Source organism: Cnephaeus nilssonii (assembly GCF_951640355.1).
Source record: "Cnephaeus nilssonii genome assembly, chromosome: 4".
Taxonomy (NCBI): Eukaryota; Metazoa; Chordata; class Mammalia; order Chiroptera; family Vespertilionidae; genus Cnephaeus; species Cnephaeus nilssonii.
In genome coordinates this window covers 67,407,102-67,426,289 of record NC_137075.1, presented here as the reverse complement: position 1 = coordinate 67,426,289, position 19,188 = coordinate 67,407,102, and the positions used below count along the sequence as shown (strand labels likewise).

Here is a 19,188-nt window from a genome sequence, read left to right as displayed (position 1 = left end):
AACTGTGATGACCAAATAACCGGTCACCCTGGCCCACGAGCAGGGCTGGGCAGGACTGGGGACTGGCAAGCGGGCTGAACGGCTGACCTCTTGGTCCCTGCCCCCAGCCTGCAGGCTCCGATGGATCTGCGATTGTGAACGGGGGAATTGGGTTGGGTGGTGGGAGGAACGGGCTGGCTGTCAGGCCATTGGGATCACCAGCTCATCCCCGGCTGCTCAGGGGCTCAGGCCTGCGGGAAAGCAGGCACTGGCAACTTCATCTCCATATGCGTGCACCAGGCCGGCCGCTGATGGAACACTGCTGCCTGCTCCGGGCGGCCGCCGCTGCTGCTGCTGCTGGGGCTTGAGACACTGACAGAAGCTGTGGGGCGCGCCTACAACCTACCTGCCCCGGCATGAGTGGCCTGAGCGGGCAGCACGTTCCACCAGCAGCCAGCCCAGCGGATGTGCATGGAGGTGAAGTTGCTGGCGCCTGCTTTCCCACAGGCCTGAAGCGCTCCCCGCCCCCCACCCCAGCAGCCAGGGATGAGCTGGTGATCCCAACGGCCTGACAGCCGGGCAGCAGAGGCAGCCTTTGGCCTGGGGACTGGCAAATGGGCAGAAGATGGCCCTGATCACAGGAGGCTAGGCCCTAGGGACCCTACCCACACAATTTTGTGTGCTGGGCCTCTAGTTATAAGTAACAAATCACCAGGGCCAAACTCTGTGCTAAGGGTTTCATGTGTATCATTACCCCATTTAATCACCACAACCCTAAAGCAGTGGATGCCACAGGCTTCTCCTTGCTGAGTAACTGAGGCTGAGAGGGATTGAGCAATTTGCCTAAGTGTCCCAGCTAGTTAGGAACAACACCAGGATTGAAACTCAGGCACTCTGCCTCCGAGTGTTGTCAAGCTTTGCCATTTGTCTCTCTTCTCACAGGGACGCTGTCTCCCCAGGCAGCCTCTTGGGTTCTGATTGAGGCACAAGTCATTCCTCCCAGCTCCCAGGTCTGGCCTACGCTTTAGGTCCACAGGTGCAACAGCCTTCTTGACCCGCCTCCAGATTCATGCGGGCAAAGATGCATTCTCATGTACCCCAAACCTGCTTTCCACCTTCCCAACCCTGACATTCAAGTCACAGCTAAGGTACTCCCCACACAACTCATGTCAACGCTCACCTTCCCGCTGTCACTAGGACAACTGCACCCCTCAAGCTCCACCTCCCAGGCTCCCGTCTGCCTCCTCTGACCGTCCCCACGCAGCGGCAGCGGCGGGAAGGGTCTAAATGCCCTGTGACGGTGCCACGCCTCTGCCCCTGAACTCCTTCCCACTGCTCCCGGGCTAAAGGCAGGGTCCCCTCCCTCGGTCTGGTCTGTTCCTCTTCCGCCAGCATCTGCCGCTCTCCCTGCACTTGTTTCTGTTCCTCCAAACACCAGCGTTAGCCTTTCCGCGGGTCCCTACCCAACTCCAGGCCAATATGCCGGCCTCCGCCCGCCCAGGCAAAGCTTCCCGCCCCCGCAAGACAGGCGACCCCCGCAAATCCCAGCCGCGAAGGGCCCCCGCCCCCGCCCCTCAAGGGAGACGCCAGGATCGCGGCGTCCCGTCCGCCCGGTTGGAGGTCGCCCCGCCTTCCCAGCTCCCTGGGTCCCTCCCGGCCCCGCCCGCCCGCCCTCTAACCCCCGCTGCCAGCCCCGCCCCTGGGTGCCCGGCTCCCGCCCGCGCCTGGGGGCCCCGTGCTCTCCCGCCGGCCCGCCCCGGCCCGCCCCCGCGCGGCATGCCCTGCCGCCGCCTGCGGAGCCTTCTCTCCCGCTCTGACCGGGACGCAGAGCCGAGGGGGCGGCGGCGGCGGCAGGGCAGCCATGGAGGCGACGGCGCGGAGGCGGCAGCACCCGGGAGCGGCGGGCGTGCAGCCGGGCGCCTCCTTCCTGCAGGCCAGGTGGGCGTCCCCGCCACGGGACGGGCGCGGGCGGCCGGGGAGGAGCGGAGCCCGGGGTGGGTCGGAGGCTGCCTGCGGGTCGGGCTCCCGCGCCTGAGCCCCGCCTCCCGTTCCGTTCTCTGCCTGGGGGCGCCCCGAGCCGCGCCCCCGGGCGGCGCTGGAATCGCAGCTCAGCTGGGAAGACCTCTCCAGGCGCCTGAGAACCCCGGGAGGGGGCGGCGGGCCCAGAGGACACCCCCGCGCACTCGGGCCTCCTACGCACCTGCAAGCCCGGGGGCCACCCCCAGTTCTCGGGGTCCTTCCAGCCCTGACTAGGACTTGGATTCTGGTGTGGTCGGGAGGCTCACGCCTTGCCCCGGGGAACCCTAGTGTGAGAATGGAAATGAACCGCAGAGCAGTGTGGACGGTCCTCTCCAGAGAAAGAATGAGGAAGGGCTGTCCTCACGTGGTCGCCGGCCCTCCCGCCGCCCCGGGGAAGACGTTACGGGTTGATGTGTTCGGGACCAGGCAGGGCCGAGGGAGAGGCACGGAAGCCGCCTTCTAACCTTTCCCTCCATTCTGCTAGAAACAGTGTGTTCAGCGGGCATTCATTCAGCATCGCTAGTGTGCCCAGCGCTGTGCCAGGCACTCCGGGGGTGGGCAAGGTGAAGCCGGGAGGGGCTCACAGTACGGAAGGATCCGGGAGGCCTTCGTGGAGGAAGTGGCACTTGAGCTGAGTCTCAAAGGACTAAGTGGGTGACAGGGAAGAAAGACTGCTTCCGAGAGGGCGTGAGTTTGGGGAAAGGCAAAGAGTGTGATGGTCCTGGCGCTTTCCAGAGGTTCAGTGTCAGGAGGATACAGACTGGTTGTGAGGGACCTTTAATGGCAGCAGGGCTGGGACTAGAGGGAAACATTTAAGGAGACGCTCTCTGGACAGGGTACAACCCTGAGAGTGAGTGCCTACTTAGCTGGGCCCTAGCCCAGCCAGCGTGGTTGAGTGTCAACCTATGAACCAGGTCAGGGTTCCATTCCCGGTCAGGGCGCATGCCCAGGTTGCAGGCTCCATCACCAGTGTGGGGCGTGCAGGAGGCAGCCAGCGACCAATGCTTCTTTCTCACCATTGATGTTTCAGTCTCTCTCTCCCTCTCCCTTCCTCTCTGAAGTCAATAAAAATATATGTTATTAAAACAGAAAGGAGTTGGGCCCTGTGTGCCTCACCGTAGTTCCTGCTCTGACTGGCAGGTTAAGGATGCAGCCTTTATTCTGTAGGTACGGGCGAGCCATGGAAGGCACTTAGGCACTAGTGTGTGCTCAGAGTAGATTCTAGGAGGTTTGTGCTATGATTTGGGATGAGGGGAGAAGTCTGAGAGGCTTGGCTGAGGGTAGCTCTTTCTCCTGCCACTGAGGGACGTCTCTGATCAGGATCCCTTTCAAGGTGGGAGTCTGTCTGACTGCCCTGAACTGTGCAAGCGCAGTCTGTGGGCATCAGATATGGTCCCCACTTCATCTCATGTGCGGGATCCCATGTGCAGTATCTTAAGTCTTTTTGTATTTTGCATATGGGGAAACTAAGGCCCAGAGAGTTTACATCATTTGCTGGTAAGAACCAGGGCCTAGCCCTAGCCAGTTTGCCTCAGTGGATAGAGTGTTGGCCTGCGGACCAAAGGGTCCTGGGTTTGATTCCGGTCAAGGGCACGTACCTTGGTTGCAGGCTCCTCCCTGGCCCAGGCCCTGGTCAGGGCATGTACAGAAGGCAACCAATCGATGTGTTTCTCTCACATCAGTATTTCTGTCTGTCTTCCCCTCTTCTGCTCCCCCTGAAAATCAATGGAAAAATATCCTCGGGTGAAGATTAACAACAACAGCAAAAAAGAACCAGGGCCTAAACCCAGGGCTTCTGACTTCTGGTTTCTGCTCTATTTCTCCACGTTGGTTGCTAACAAGTGACGTCCCTCCTTACTCCTGCATGAGCTTCCCATCAGCTAGGATGCTCCCTAGGACTGGGAGAGGGGGTTGCTCTCTCTCAGGGTGTCTCTGTCACCCTCACTGGGTGCCTCTGGGCCCATTCTGACTATCATTGCTGCTCTTGATAGTAGGTGGAATCACCCTGTCTAATTCCTAGGATGCTTGGATTTCCTCAGCTGCATCCTTACATGCTTCTAATGACAAGGTGCTCATTACCTCGCAAGGCATTCCTGCTCTGTTGACAGTGTTTTTGTATTGTAATAAAAGCAATATATGCCCATGATTAAATAAAATAGCACAGAGGGCTTAGTGTGAAAAGCAACAGTCTCCTGTTCTACCTCTTTCTGGCACCAGAAACAACCATGTTAGCTTCTTTTAGCTGTTTCTATCTGTTAAATTAATATTTCTAAACTAGAGGCCCGATGCACGAAATTCGTGCAAGGGGCTCGGCCCTCATGGCTGCCTTGGTCCCTTGCAGCCCCAGCTTCATCTGGAAGGTCGTCCGGAAGGTCGTTTGGCCGTCCGGTCTAATGAGCATATTACGCCTTTATTATTATAGATAATAATAGGGAACGATGTAGCAGTTTCTGTGGACCAGACCCTGCTCTACGTTTTTGCACATATTAATCCAACCATAACTCTTGACACAGGATCTACTATTATCCCCTATGTTACAGATGAGAACATTGAGGTCCAGGAGGTAAGTAACTTGCTCAAGACCTGGTTAGTGGCAGACCTGGGATGTGAACTTAGGTGGTCTCCAAAGTCCACACTCTTTTTGGTTTTTGTTTGTCTGTTAATCCTCTCTCAAAGATATTTTTCCATTGATTTTAGAGTAGAAGGGAGGGAGGGGGGAGAAAGAAAGAAACACTGATGTGACAGAGACATCGACTGGTTGCCTCCTGCGCACCCCAACTGTGACAGGGTGGGAATCGAACCTGCAACCCTTCAGTGTGTGGGCCGACACTTTAACCACTGAGCAACACTGGACAGGGCCAGAGTCCACACTCTTAAAAGCTATGTTCAGCTTCTATGTATCGGTTTATCAATTTTACCCTCTAAGCTAATGTTTACCAACTGACTTTTCCCTCCTATGATTTGGCTCACTTATACCTCCTCATCTTCAACAGGTGGTGTTTTTGTCACTATTTTTAGTTTTTCTCTTTGTTACCTTTGTAGCCTTAGGGAATTGCATATACCTTTATTTCTTTTTTGGTCAACTGTAGGCCGTATCCCTTGATTACTTTTTAAAAGAAGACTATTAATCCCCTGCTTACTCTAGCCTTCAGCTGTCTTGACCCTTTCCTCCAACTCCTGTCATATATAGGTTTACTCTATGTTGTCAAAGTTGGCAACATTTACCTGCTATTTTTTAACCATATTGCCTTCGGTATTTTATCTGTGGGTTGATTCTAAACTTTGAAAATCAATATGCACTATTTTCATTAGTTAAGCCATGTAAATAGTGTTCTCCACAAAACCAAGTAATAGTTAGCAGTTACATGTGCTTTCTTCTATTGCTTTTGTTTTTCCTGGAGTTTCTAATTGCCTTTGTTTTTCCCCTCTTATTATTTCCCTTTATTTCCTCATTTTTTGTTCAAACTTTGCATCCTGTCAGGGATTTCACCATTCTTTATATAGAACCAAAATCAGTCTGTCGACAGTCCCTATGCATGGTCCCTGCTTGACTCCACCATGGCCAAGACCCCCTCCTTTTCTGCTAGGCAGTCTTGCAGATGCTGCTGACTGCTTTGACTATGTCAGCTGTAAGGTATGCACGCCCCAGTGCTATGGTATCAGTGTCCCCACATGGTAGCCTCGTAAAGCTGTGGAGGAGAGAAAAGGCCAGCCTTGCTTCAGGTTACCTGCCACTGTGCTTTCACCATTGCTCTCAGCAGTAGTTCCTGGTGATCGAGAACTAGAGCTGATGTAGGCTGGGGTGGGGGGCAGTGTGTGAAGTCTGTGGAGTCAGCAACTTGGGAAAAGCTTAAGGTTGTTCATCCCCAGGACAGGGGATGGGGGAGAGGATGACTTCACCCTCCATGATCTGCCTTCCATGGTCAGTGATCCAACAACAACAAAAAACAGTTAGATGCTGGACAGTGATTCCCAAGCTGGGTGTCTGCCCTGCTAAGCCGGGTTGGACTAATGGCAGGGATCCCCATTGACTGAGGCACTTCCTGAGGAGGAGGAGGAGGAGGAAATAATTACTGAGCCTCTAATATGGTTACACCTATGTGCTTTCCCAGGCTTTCAAAAAGCCTTTATTCCCTGTACCAAACATCCTTCTCCTTGCCCAGCTTGGAAGTTTCTGGAACAGAACACTGAGGACTCTTATCCTCCTTCTCCATACAAGTTCTTCGGGCCTGGTGGTTATCACTGTCTGCTTTTTGAGGCCTTGCGCTGATGGTCACTAAGGGGCAGGGGCAGGGTGGGGCCTCAGTCACTGGGCTCACAACGCTGAGCAGTCCTTGCAGTTAGTTTCTGAGCATCTACCCAATCTGAAGGCCCAGCCAGTCCCTCCCTTCTCTTCTCCACCATAAGCCAGGCATCTCAACTCCATGCAGTGCTCACGTCCACCTCCAGACCTTGGATCCTGCTCTCCTGCCGCTTTCCTGCCTGGTTAAATCCACCCACCCATGCTTTGAGGCTCCCTTCCTTCTGTACTCTGTGCACTGCTCCAGGCTGCTCTGACCCCTCTCTAAGTTCATCTCCTAGTATGCTGCAGAGCTTATTCTAATGAACAAAAACAGAATAGCACGCGATTAAGAGCGCAGGTCTTAAATCCATGCAGACCCAGTTTTGAATTCTGTGCTATTCAGGACTCTTGGGTTGCAAGTGACAGAAAGCCAGTGTGAACGGTAGCATCATAGCAAAAGGAATGTATTGGCTCATGTGGTCAAATCACTGGCCCTCGGAATGCCTGAAACTGGGACTGTGAACACTCTCAGGACTTCTTCTCCCCTTTTTCCTGGTAAAAAGGTGGACCTTGGCTAAGCAGGAGTGACCTTGGCTAAGCACTTAATGCCTGCAAGCGGCGGTCTCCTTATCTGTAAAACAGGAGAGTAAACACCCTGCTTCCTGGAACTGCTGTGAGGATGAGATGAGACGGTGCAGGTGAAGCTCTTGGCATAGCACACAGTCAGACTCTGTCAGCGGTGGGGCACTGCGTAGGAGGCGCAGAAAGACCGAGCTAACCTGGGATAAAGGCCCACTCCACCTGTGTTGCCTGCGACCAGAGGATGATAAGATTCCCCCCAGCAGCTTGCCTTCCCGGTCTCACGGTTACTTTACCAGTGGGGCCTTTCTTGGAAGTGACTGAAAAGGATCCTGGAAAGGCATGGGAGCAATAGCAACCTTGACAGGAAAACCTTTCTGGTGCCTTTAAGCGAATGCTTGCCACTGAAAAGAAGGAGTAACTGGTCACTGAGATGGTTTCAAATCAGCCAGTAATCACTGAGCCTAAACCAGGCACTGAGCTGAGAACTCTGGAGAAGGCAAATCCAGGTCACATCGTTTTTGTTCTTGGCACAAATGGGACAATAAAACTCACACCTCAGTCATCTTAGGAAGTAGTGAGCTGCCTGTCACTGGAGGTGTGCAAGTAGTAGCAGGGATGCTGTGAAGAGGATTTGGACTCTGATGGGGAGGTGGGTGAATTGAGAGAAACGTAAAGGTCACTCCTCTTCTTGAGGGTCTAGATAAGAGAGGCAAACTCCGGCCCTGTGATGTCATGGCCAGGCTGCAAGTCAGAGACGAAGCAGTCCCTGTAGTGGAGCTTTGGGGAAAGCTTCATCAGGGAAGCCTTTCTGGAGGAGGTGGCCCTGGAAGTTCAGCTCGTCCGTGAAGAGCCGAGGCTAACTGCCTTTCAGGAGGGACAGGCATCCAAAGATGTATTAGCAGATGGTGCTCCGCTTCTCACCATGGCTCTCACATCAACTTGTCCGCTGGCATCCTTCTCAGGTTTCCCTGTGGACTGGTGAGAAGGGGCATCCCAGCAGTCCCATCATACTTTCTCGTGGTTAGGAACCAAGGGGAGGGAGACCCTGCTCATCCTACTCTACAATCTCTGAGGCAGATTTCACTAGAGGGCTCTGATTGGTCCAACTCAAGTCACATGCCCATCCCACAGACCAATCACTATAGACACTAATGGGCTGGAGGTAAAAAATAAAAGCTCTAAAGGCTAATCATTTAGGTTCACATATTTAGCAATGTTAACTGGGCAAGTTACATAATACCTTGGGCCTCCATTTTTTCACTCTAAAATAGGGGTAATAGACCAATCTCAAAAGATTTCTGTGAAGATTGAAACAGGTAAATGAGGTAATACATGTAAACAGCTATAATGTAAATAGTGCCCAGAATATAGAATAAGTGTTCAGTAAAGGTTAGCCACTATCATCCATCGTTATGTTTCATGTTTTTCAGCTGCATGTGCATTCTTTCCCCTTTTTGATTTCCTCATCATTTTATAGGTGAGAAAACCCGACAGTTATTACGCCTGTTTGGCAGCTTTCTTCCCGAGTCACAGAGAAGCTGAAGTCAGGGCAGCTGGAGTTCATTTTTAGGACACCTTCCCCTTGGCCACAGGCCCAGGCCCAGACCCCAGTATTTCCTGCAAAATTCTTTTCCTAGAACTTAATTATGTGTGTTTCCTCCTGCCCCCAAATTCCTTTCTGTGGCTCACTGTGTGTGTGTGGGGGGGGGGGGGGGGGGGGTTTGGGGATGGAGTTGAGGAGGTTCCCGTGGGAGGGAGAAGCACTGACCCTTCTGGTCTGGTTCCTTCCCAGGCACAGCTCCATCAAGGCTGAGGAGGCCGCCGGCACGGCTCCCTTTCACCTTGACCTCTGGTTCTACTTCACCCTGCAGAACTGGGTTCTGGACTTTGGCCGCCCCATCGCCATGGTGAGTGTGAAGCTGTGGACAGAGCCCCAGCCAGCAGTGAGGAAACGGTGTGACTTGAATTAGCTCGGTGACCTTTGACAAGACATTTCCCCTACTGGTAAACTGTGAGGATAGGCCTGGATGACTTCATGTCCTTTGACCCTGTCACTGCGGCCAGTGAGGCAACTACCAGCAAGTAGGGGAGGGGGTCTGGGGCCTGAACAGTCATACTGTGCCCGACTCCCATATTGGAAATGGTGGCTCTGAAGTCAGACGGTGCCACCCACCGTGTCTCACCTCCAGATCAAGCTAGAGGAGTGTGGGAAAGAAAGCAGAGCCTCCCCACTGGCTCCCGTAGCCTTGGAATAGTATTATTTTTCTGGAGGTGAAGAGTATAGGCTGATTTTGCATGTTACATATGACTCTGACCTTCAGGTAATTTGTGCCATCGGGTGAAACTGTCCCCTCCCCTCCAAGGCCACTTCATGCATCAGCGTGCGGTGGTGGCCTCACAGAGGAGGTTAATACTGGAAGAGCACCAAAGCCCTCCCTGGTGATGGATGGATGGATGGATGGATGGATGGATGGATGGATGGATGGATGGATGGACGGACGGACGGACGGACGGACGGACAGACAGCCAGCCAGACAGATAGATAGATAGATAGATAACAATGTGAAAAATATTGAAGGAGGTACCACCATGTACCAAATTGTTCATTTTCATGTGGGGGTGATAAAAATAACAATATCCACTGCTGAAACTTTGTTTTTTTCACTGCTGAAACCTTTTATTTGCTAGTGATAGTGCGAATTATCAAAGCCTTCTTGGAAAGCAGTTTGTCAGGGTGATAAATAGTACCTAGAATAGTGCCTGGCATGATAAGTGCTCAATATACTTAATGAATATGAATAAGAGTAAGGTAGACATAGCAGCTAACATACATTAAGTTCTTACCCTGTTCTAAGCTCTTTCCGTGGTTAAACTTACTTAGTTCTCACATCAACACTATCATTAATCTCACCTTTACACAGGAGAAGATTTGAGGATAGAGAGGGTAACTGGCTCAAGCTCACCCAACCAGCAAGTGGAGGAGCCAGCATGTGCACCCCTTCCCATCATATATATCTCCAGAACCTGCTGTGTTCATCCCTCCTTTTTAAAAAAGAAATTTTATTATTATTATTATTATTATTGATTTCAGAGCAGAACGGAGATGGAGAGAGAGAGAGATAGAAACATCAATGATGAGAGAGAATCACTGATTGGCTGCCTCCTGCTGGGGATCGAGCCTGCAACCTGGGCCTGACCAGAATTGAACCTGTGACCTCCTGGTTCATAGGTCGATGCTCTACCACTGAGCCAAGGCAGCCAGGCTGTTCATCCCTTCTGACCTAGTAAAATCCTTCCAAGAATCTGCCCTGAAGACATAATCAGCCAGAGGCAACAGCCTTTATGCCCAAAGATGTTTGTTGCAGCTTTGCTTACAATAGCCCAAACTTGCACGTGTTTTCAGTGTGCAGCAGCAGGGACTGAGTCGATCAACTTAGCTGTATCCAGTGCAGAATCACCTGGCCATTAAGCAAGAACTATGGATCCCATAGAGCAACCTGGAATGTTTAAGGAGAAAAGAGGTGCCTAAGTGACAGACATACTGACTGGTTACAAGTCAGCAACAACCCTAACGGTCTTGTATTCATGACTCCAAGACGAAAGGGGTGAAGCACAGCTTTCCTGGTGGTGTGTCAGGGAAGAGCTACGGTGGATGCTGGTTCTCCTTTCTGAAAATATGTCGTTATTGTTTTTAATGTAGGAGAAAGGAAAGGGACTGAGCCAAGAGTCAGGATGCCTGGCCAGGTTTTGGGTGACATGGGCAAGTCACTGTCATTGGGGCTTCAGTTCCCTCATCGGTAAGAAGACTTGCGAACTAGCTGCTCTGAGCCCCCTTCCAACATGAAGGTTCCACATATTGGAGGACACAGGAGCTGCCCATCAGACTGGTGCCTGCTCCTGGCTCTCCTCACGCAGCAGGACTCAGTCTCATCCTGCCCAGAGTCGCTATGGCCACTCTAACCCCAAGTGGGCTTGTGGGGAGACGATGCATTTGAAAAGTTCGTGTATACACTGGGGCTTTTCAAATATATGCATGTTAATAACTACCAAATAAAACCTTTGACCAGTTATAAGAGTAATATGTAGTAGCTATAACAAGTCAGTTCATACCCAGGTGTATAGAGAAGTGAGAGTCCCATCCCTGACAGTTTGGGGCACATCCTTCCACTCCTTTCTCTACTGGTACAGCATACATACACATCTTTTTTCTTTTCCTAACCAAAGTGAGATTTTACTTTATATCTTATTCTACAACGTGCTTGTTTTATTTTTTTTTAAATATATATTTCCTTTATTGATTTCAGAGAGGAAGGGAGGAGAGAGAGATAGAAACATCAATGATGAGAGAGAATCATTGATTGGCTGCCTCCTGCACACCCCCTACTGGGGATCAAGCCCAAAACCCAGGCATGTGCCCTTGGCTGGAATCGAACCTGGGACCCTTCAGTCCGAAGACTGACGCTCTATCCACTGAGCCAAGCTGGCTAGGGCAACAACGTGCTTGTTTTACTTTATCATGGAGAACTTTCAGTGTCGGTACAAATAAGATATCATTTCTGTTAATGGCTACTGAACCTTCTATTGTAAATATGTACTATAGTATATCCAACTAGTCATATTTGGTTGAAGAGTTGGCCTATTTCTGGCATTTTGCTATCATAAAGAATAATTCAGCCACCATGTATATCTTGCTATAGATATAGAGGTATACACATATGACTAAGAACAAGAAAGAGAGAGAGTGAGATTTCTGTATCCCAGGAGTTTCTACAGATTAGTTTGATCCAATGTGGCATTTTTGAATTAAAAGAGATAAAAATTTTAATGAAACATTTTGGTCATTGCACCTGTTCTCAATCAACAGATACTGGAAGTTTAGTTTGGTGGTGGTGGTGGTTTGTGTGCACGTGTAATGTTTTGACCGCGAATAAGGGTTTTCACACTGACCCCCACGAGGCCAGGACTCCCTGGGGTAGACCAGTAGGAAGAACTGCCCCTGGCCTGCCTCCTCTCTCAGGGAAGGTGGAAAGGAAGAACTGAGGCTACTTTGAAGAACTCATTTTCTCCTTTGTTTCCTAATGTATACCCTTCACCTGATTTGGAAGCAGTCCATCTGCTCAGTACAGAGGGCATTTTCCACCCCGGGCCTCCTGACCAGAAGAGCTTGTATTCATCATAGGACTTAGTGTGCCGGGTCCCTACGAGTCCATGTGGACCCCCTGGGCCACATTTCTTGTGTTACAGATGGGGAAACCCTAGAGAGGGGAAGGACTTGCCCAGGGTCACCAGGAAAGTTGGTGGCACCACTGAGTCCCACAGGAACCTCCATCTACCAGGCCAGTACCCAGGAACATTTATTTGGTGCCCACTGGGAGAGGGACACAGGACAAGGCCAGGCCTGGATTTGCATCTACCGTGTGCCTGGGGACAAGTCTACCTTCTCTGGGACTGTTTCTCTGTCTGGAAACACCTTTGCCTCGGGGCTGCCCAGAGGATCCCAAGAAACCCCGGAAAGAATTAAGAGTGTGTGAGGAGGTGGGGCTGACCTCTGAGCCTCGTGGGGCCGTGCCTGGTGAACACTCCTCCCCTTGCTCCCCAGCTGGTGTTCCCTCTCGAATGGTTCCCGCTCAACAAGCCCAGCGTGGGGGACTACTTCCACATGGCCTACAACATCATCACGCCCTTTCTCCTGCTCAAGGTACAGTCCCAGCCTCCTTGCCCTCCCCCCACCACCCCCCAACCCCCCATCATTGCCGCCTCCAGCCGGCAGGGAGTGCCAGCCCTGAGGGTGCCCTGAATCAGGCTTCCCCTGCCTGATCCAGAGCGAGGGGCCCAGGGGAGGCAGGGCTGCCCCTGGCTGGGAGGGATGAAGAAGGCCTCCTCCAGGAGAGTGTCTGATTTGGGCCTCAGCCTGCTGTGCGGGGTGACGTGGGAGAGGCATTTAGGCAGAAGGACCTGAAGACAAGGCCATGCTTGGGAAACCAGCGTACATTTTGGGAGGCTGAGGCAGGAGTGGCTGGGTTGCCCCGGAAGAGGTGAGAGACCATTTGGGAAGGCAAGTCAGGGCCAGGTGACAGGACTCGCAGCAACGGAGGGAGAACCGGATCCTCTGGCTTGGAGGTCCCTGACTTTGAGATGCCACTGGGAGCAGAGCTAGCCAGGGCTGCCGGCTTCGCATTTTGCCACCCAAGGGGTCTTAACCTTTTGCACTCGGATGTCGAGTGTGACTCGACACGGTTAGCATCAGTAGCAGGAATCGAGAAAAAAGCAAGCGAGTGCAAAGGGTTAAACTATGTCACCATCTACTGTCCCCATCATTTTGTTTTTAGAAAGATATTTCAAATCTCCAAAAGTTATAAATCTATAATCACAAAATTCAGAGGAGTCCTCAGTTAAATAATTTAATTTCTGAAGCACCTGCTCCATCCCAGTCATTTTTTTGTGTTTGCCATGGATCAGTCGCTCAGAAATCTGAGGGTCTCTTCAATAGACCCGCCCAGCCTGGGCGGTAGGAGGCCTGAACCCGGTGCCCCAGCGCCTGTGGTGAAGGCCTGGCCGTCACAGCCAGTCGGTGGCTGGTGTGTAACCTTGGACAATGAGCTGGCCCCTCTGTTTCCTCTCTGGCGAAAGGGGGTGCTGTCCCCTTGGCCCTGCTGGGTTCCAGGGATGGTGCGGGAGTCTGGAGGCTGGGCTGGCCCACGAAAGGGACCCACCAATTGGTGAGAGGCGCTCCCGCTGGCGGCATCCATCCCACCCCAGATGCGAGGGAGGAGGGGTGCACACAGGGTGTCTCCTGTTGGGATGGAGGCCGGGTCCTACTGCTGGGCCTCCCTCTGCCCTCAGCTCATCGAGCGCTCGCCTCGCACCTTGCCTCGCTCCATAATCTACATCAGCATCATCACCTTCATCATGGGCGCCAGCATCCACCTGGTGGGCGACTCGGTGAACCACCGCCTGCTCTTCAGTGGCTACCAGCACCACCTGTCGGTCCGCGAGAACCCCATCATCAAGAACCTGAAGCCGGAGACGCTGGTGAGGCCGCCTCCCCCACCGCGTGTGACCCCTGCGTGTGTGACCCCTGCGCTAGGTCTGCCCTGGAGGCCAAAGGGATGCCACGCCCATCTCTGTGCAGGGCCTTTGCTGAAGGCGATCTGGTGTCCTTAGGGAGTGCACACTGACCTCCACGGGGCCCCCTCCTACGGGAGGGCCGGGAGTGAGGACAGTCGGGGGGAGGCCTGGGCGTGGGGGAGGGGTGGGAACCAGGGGGCTGTGTGGCCAGCGCCCACCCGAAGCACCTCCCTCTAACCCTGTCCCCCTGCGCCCTCAGATCGACTCCTTCGAGCTGCTTTACTACTATGATGAGTACCTGGGCCACTGCATGTGGTGAGTGATGGGGCCAGTCTGTCTCCGCAGGGCCCTGCCCCCCACTCCGTCCCCTCCCCCCATCCCCCCACCCCCAGCTCTGCCACCAGCCCTGGGGACACTGGGCAAGACTCTGGGCCTGGGGCTTCCAGGTGTCCAGCGCAGCGGCTGGAATGTGTTCTCTTCCCCGGGAGGGGCGGGTTGCCGTGAGCTCCGCAGAGACGCGGACCCTGGCTTCCCTCCGCCTCCTCTGGGCCGGGCGGTGCCCGCGGCGGCCACTAGAGGGCAGCGAGCGGCCGTCTCGCCCTCGCCCGGCCGGAGAGCCTGAAACCCCTGGAGAAAGAGGTCATCCTGCTGATAAACACACACACACACCCCCGCCCCCCACCATGTCAGGCCGCAGTCTTGGGGGATGGAGGAGGAGAGAGGCACAGAGGCCTGAAATAGGAGAGGACATGGGAGTGTAGGGGCACCTGTTGGGGGGCATGAGGAGGGTGGGGAAGGAGGCAAGATGGGATGTGAGAAGAGGGGGCATGTGGGCAAAGCAGCCTGTGTGCGGGGAGGAGGGCGGGGGTCCTTTCCGGGGAGATGTGTGCGTGGAAGCGGGTGAGGCTGTGGGCTGGGTGTGAGTGAAGGGGCTCACAGAGCTCCTTGGAGGCCCCCAGCAGGTGCTGTTCTTTTTGTTTACCTGGACCTCAGGCCTCTCCCTGCGACACACCTGTGTCCAGGCCAGTGAGAGGCTGGGCTACTGTGGGCTCTGCCTGAGGCGGAGGCACCCCTCACCCAGAGTGAAGGAGGCGGCCAGAGCCGTGTGGAAGGAGCAGCCCCATCCCGGCAGCCTGTGGCCTCTGGTTTGCATGTGGGCCTCATGGCCACTTCCTTCCTACCCCAGCTGGACCCCAGCACTGGAAAGGCTGCAGGGACTATGAGCGTGCTCCCCAAAGCAGCGTTTTGTAAATCATGCCCTGGCACTCCATGGGACCGGGGTCCTCAAACTTTAAACAGGGGGCCAGTTCACTGTCCCTCAGACCGTTGGAGGGCCGGACTATAGTTTAAAAAAAAAACTATGAACAAATTCCTATGCACACTGCGCATACCTTATTTTGAAGTAAAAAAACAAAACGGCAAAAACACCCGCATGTGGCCTGCGGGCCGTAGTTTGAGGACGCCTGCCATGGGATGTTGCAAGAAACCAGCACAGGGATCCATGGGGAGGGAGGCGTCTGGGAGGGGCGGCTGGGCAGGCCCCTGAGGCATTGGCTTCCCTGTTGCAGGTACATCCCCTTCTTCCTCATCCTCTTCATGTACTTCAGCGGCTGTTTCACTCCCACCAAAGCCGAGAGCTCAATGCCAGGGGCGGCCCTCCTCCTGGTGGTGCCCAGTGGCCTGTACTACTGGTGAGTGGACATGGGACCTGGGTTGGGGGGTGCAGGACGCACTCAGTGAGCCAGGCGGTAAAAATGTGCTCTGGACCACAGAGCTGCTGTGTGAGCCCAGGTGCGACCTCCCCATTGGAGCCCCGCTTCCTCTTCTAGGGGGGACTGTGACCGTGGCATGTGGGGGCCTGTCTGTTCCCAGGAAGCCAGGCCTGAGTTTGCCCTTTCCATCCGCATGTCCCTCTACCCTGTGCCCCGCCGCCCAGAACCCCAGTGCGACTTTGGGGCAATAAGCTCCATCTCTAACACCAAGCCCTGTAGAGCCCCGTGGGTCTCGGTTTCCTTCCCTGTGAAATGGGGGAAACGCCTGCTTGTCTCCCTCTCAGGATGGTGAGGATGCAGGGGAGAGGAAAGGGCTTTACTGACTGGAAGGTGGTGACAGAATTCCATGGCCTCAGGAGCTCCCCACCTGTCTTCCCTCCAGCTCTGCCTTCCCATTACAGAGGAGCAAGCTCTACCCCTCCTGTCACTTCTGGCCTGAAGGCAGGCTCCGGTGGTGGGCAGCTGGCAGGGGGGCGGGGGGGGGGGCGGGCTGTGGGTGTCACAGGAAGGACTGGCCCTTCTCTAATGGAAAGCCTTCATCAAATGGAAAGGACCTCCTCCCCTGGGCCAGCTGCAGCCCCCCTCCAGGGTCTGTCCCCTGACTGGCTGAGAGGGTCCGCCAGGGTGAGCCTGTATGCCCCCTGAAGAGGGATTAAAAGAAATGGGTGTCAACTACAGCAAGAGGGAAGAGGTCCGACATGGGAAAGAGCTTCCTGCCCAATGCGTAGCCACAGCGTGTTAGTGCTGTGATGGCCACCGTAGTACCAGCCTCCAAGCGCAGTACACAGCTCTTGTTAGCAACCTTGAGAGATAGGGCCGCTTATGCCCCCTGTATGAATGAGTAAGAAACCAGGCTTCCAGATGTCATGTAAATCCCCCAAGGTCACAGCTGCAGAGCTATGGTTCCTGAATGGGTCAGCATTGGGGTTCTCTCTAGAGGCAGGGAATTGGACCAGATAACCTCTCCGAAGCCCTCCAACAAGTGTCCCTGAGTTCCTGGCCATGTGCTAGGTGCTGCCTTCGGAGCTGCAAGGAACCCTGGGAGATCTGAGACTGTGTCCCAGCCTTCAAGGAGGCAGTAACGACAACCCCCATAAATTGCAGTTGCATTCCCAAGTTCAAATGCCTATAGGAACCAACTTAGTGTATCAAGCAGACATCAAGTGAGGCAACAGGGAATGGTGGGGACTGTGGCAAACTGTAGAATAATGCTCTAATGGGGGCCGCTGCTTTCCCCCCTAATCCGTTATTGTAATGTGAGAATGCAAGTCTAATGCGACCAGACAAACCAGAAATTCACATTTTCAGGCACTCTGATATTTAAATATTGGCAACACACTCAGCATTTTAAAAAATAGTAACTATTCAAGCCAAATGGTTTCCTGAGCGCCCTTATTAGATGAGCTGCTCTGACTGGGAGCAGCTTGGTGCCCGGGTGGCGGGAAGGGTGCCACGCAGGGCTGTCCTAGCACCCGCCTCACCTCACTGGCCTCTTCAGGTACCTGGTCACCGAGGGCCAGATCTTCATCCTCTTCATCTTCACCTTCTTCGCCATGCTGGCCCTCGTCCTGCACCAGAAGCGCAAGCGCCTCTTCCTGGACAGCAACGGCCTCTTCCTCTTCCACTCCTTCGCCCTCACTCTCCTGCTGGTGGCGCTCTGGGTCGCCTGGCTGTGGAACGACCCTGTGCTCAGGAAGAAGTACCCAGGCGTCATCTACGTCCCTGAGCCCTGGGCCTTCTACACCCTCCACGTCAGCAGCCGACACTGAGTCCCTGGCATCCGCCCTGGTGCTCTCTCGGGCAGGAGACGGGCCATAGAGGGTGTCTGAGCACAGGGTGTGTGTGTACGTGTGCGTGTGTGTGCGTGCCCATGGGTATGTGTGTGTGCGTGTATGTCCGCCCACGTGTGTAACCGCACCTGAGAACATGAGTCCACATTGTGCGCACGGATGGGTGTGTTTGTGTGTGCCTGTGCTCGTGCGTGGAGTACATCACCAGGAAACCCCATTGTTCTGGTCAAGTTTCTGTTTGGTTTGGATCTTTTCAAGATGAGATTTTGTTTTAGGCCAAGGTGTGGGCACTGCCTTCCCTCTCGCTCTCACTGCTCAGGGCTGACCGCTTCTTCCTCGGACGTTCTCTGAGACCCGTACAGGAGAGGCCTGGGGAGGGCATTTGGCGTGTCACCCACCGTCTGGCCCACTCCTCAGGCCCACCCTGACCCCGGCAGCCAGATTACATAGGTTACGAGGACTTTCTGTGCATTGCTGAGTAAGCACGCCCCTTCTCTGGGCTTCATTGGCACTAGATGGGCCAAGGGTTCCAAAGTGGGTCGGGGGCTAGGTGCAGTCTCCTCTCGGGCAGCCTGGGGATAGAGTAGTTCTATCCTGTCACTGTCCTCGAACCCTAAAAGGGATATGTGCACCCCGGGCCCTCATCCCACCTCAGGTTGCCTGGGGTGCTGAGCCACCCAACCCTGAGGGTCCGCAGGCCAGCCTACTCCCCTAACCACCAGCCAGATTGCTGGTCTGGCAGTGATCGCCCAGCCAGCTGTGCCTCCCTCCTTTGCCTCCAGGAGAATTGTGGCCCCACAGCAGCAGCCTGACTGCGGGCTCTGAGCTGCAGCTGAGGCCGAGCTCGCACACTGGCCACACTGGCGCTGTTCTCTGAACTCCTGCAGGGGGTGGGGGCGGGGTTGAGCTTTCTCCAGGCAGCCTTGTCTGGGTCTGAATCTCAGCCTTCTGCCTGGGCCCTTCTCCCAGAAAAGGGAGGCCTCGTTCCCAGCAGGTGCCCCGCTTCTCCCAGGCACTGCCAACGTCACACAGCGGCAGGCCTCACAGCCTCATCTCCAGCCAGCACTGGCCCACATGTACCTGTGGGTCTCGAGGGGGCCTGCCTTGCTTTCCCCAGACCTGCCTCCTCTCCTGTGTTCTCAGGGAGCCCCGTGCCTCACATTCTCCTTTCATGTTGGGGTCCCTCTGAAGCCCCCTCAGAGGTCCCCCGGCCTCTGGTCAGTCCCTGTCTGCCGGCAGCATCAGGTGGTGAGAGGTGTGAATAAAGGCAGTGTGGAAGCCAAGCCTGGCTGGGGCTGCTGCTTTGTGAACTGGGGAAGCAGGAGGGAGGGAGGTCCCCAGGGCAAGGGAGAGAGTGGCTGTCTGGGGCCCAGGCACGAGCACTGGGCAGACCCCAAGGGCCCACTGAGCCCCATCTGGCCAGGAGCATGTGCTGCCATTGCCCCCCTCTCCCCCCCTCCCCCGTGCCACTTTGTAGGATCCCTGGGTTGGGGAGAGGGGGCGGTGAGAAGGGCCGAGGTCCATCCCAGCCCTCTTCAGAGGAGCATGGGGGTACGGGGGCCAGGATAGGGCATCTCCAGACCTGCCCTCAGAGATGGCACGAGGAGCCTCCCAGCTGTGCTGCCAGCCTGGTTCAGAGGCCGGAGCAGAGAGGGTCCCCTTCGGGGCAAGGGAGGGAGCTGGTCTGTTCTTCTGT

General features: G+C 54.6%; 1 protein-coding gene across 1 annotated transcript; it reads left to right on the top strand.

Moving 5' to 3' along the window:
* Positions 1-1,695: 1,695 nt before the first annotated feature.
* Positions 1,696-18,361, top strand: CLN6 (CLN6 transmembrane ER protein). Its single transcript, XM_079768444.1, has 7 exons — positions 1,696-1,917; positions 8,655-8,769; positions 12,462-12,560; positions 13,706-13,894; positions 14,190-14,245; positions 15,499-15,621; positions 17,201-18,361. Exons 1-7 carry the CDS (start codon positions 1,841-1,843, stop codon positions 17,469-17,471), a joined length of 930 nt encoding a protein of 309 aa, XP_079624570.1. The 5' UTR covers positions 1,696-1,840; the 3' UTR covers positions 17,472-18,361.
* The last annotated feature ends 827 nt before the right edge of the window (positions 18,362-19,188 follow it).

Excerpts from the sequence above, each read along its gene's own strand:
- CLN6 (XM_079768444.1), top strand. The coding sequence starts at position 1,841 with ATGGAGGCGACGGCGCGGAGGCGGCAGCACCCGGGAGCGGCGGGCGTG. Across the intron at positions 8,770-12,461 it reads TTGGCCGCCCCATCGCCATG|CTGGTGTTCCCTCTCGAATG; the intron begins GTGAGTGTGAAG and ends CTTGCTCCCCAG. Across the intron at positions 12,561-13,705 it reads CGCCCTTTCTCCTGCTCAAG|CTCATCGAGCGCTCGCCTCG; the intron begins GTACAGTCCCAG and ends CTCTGCCCTCAG.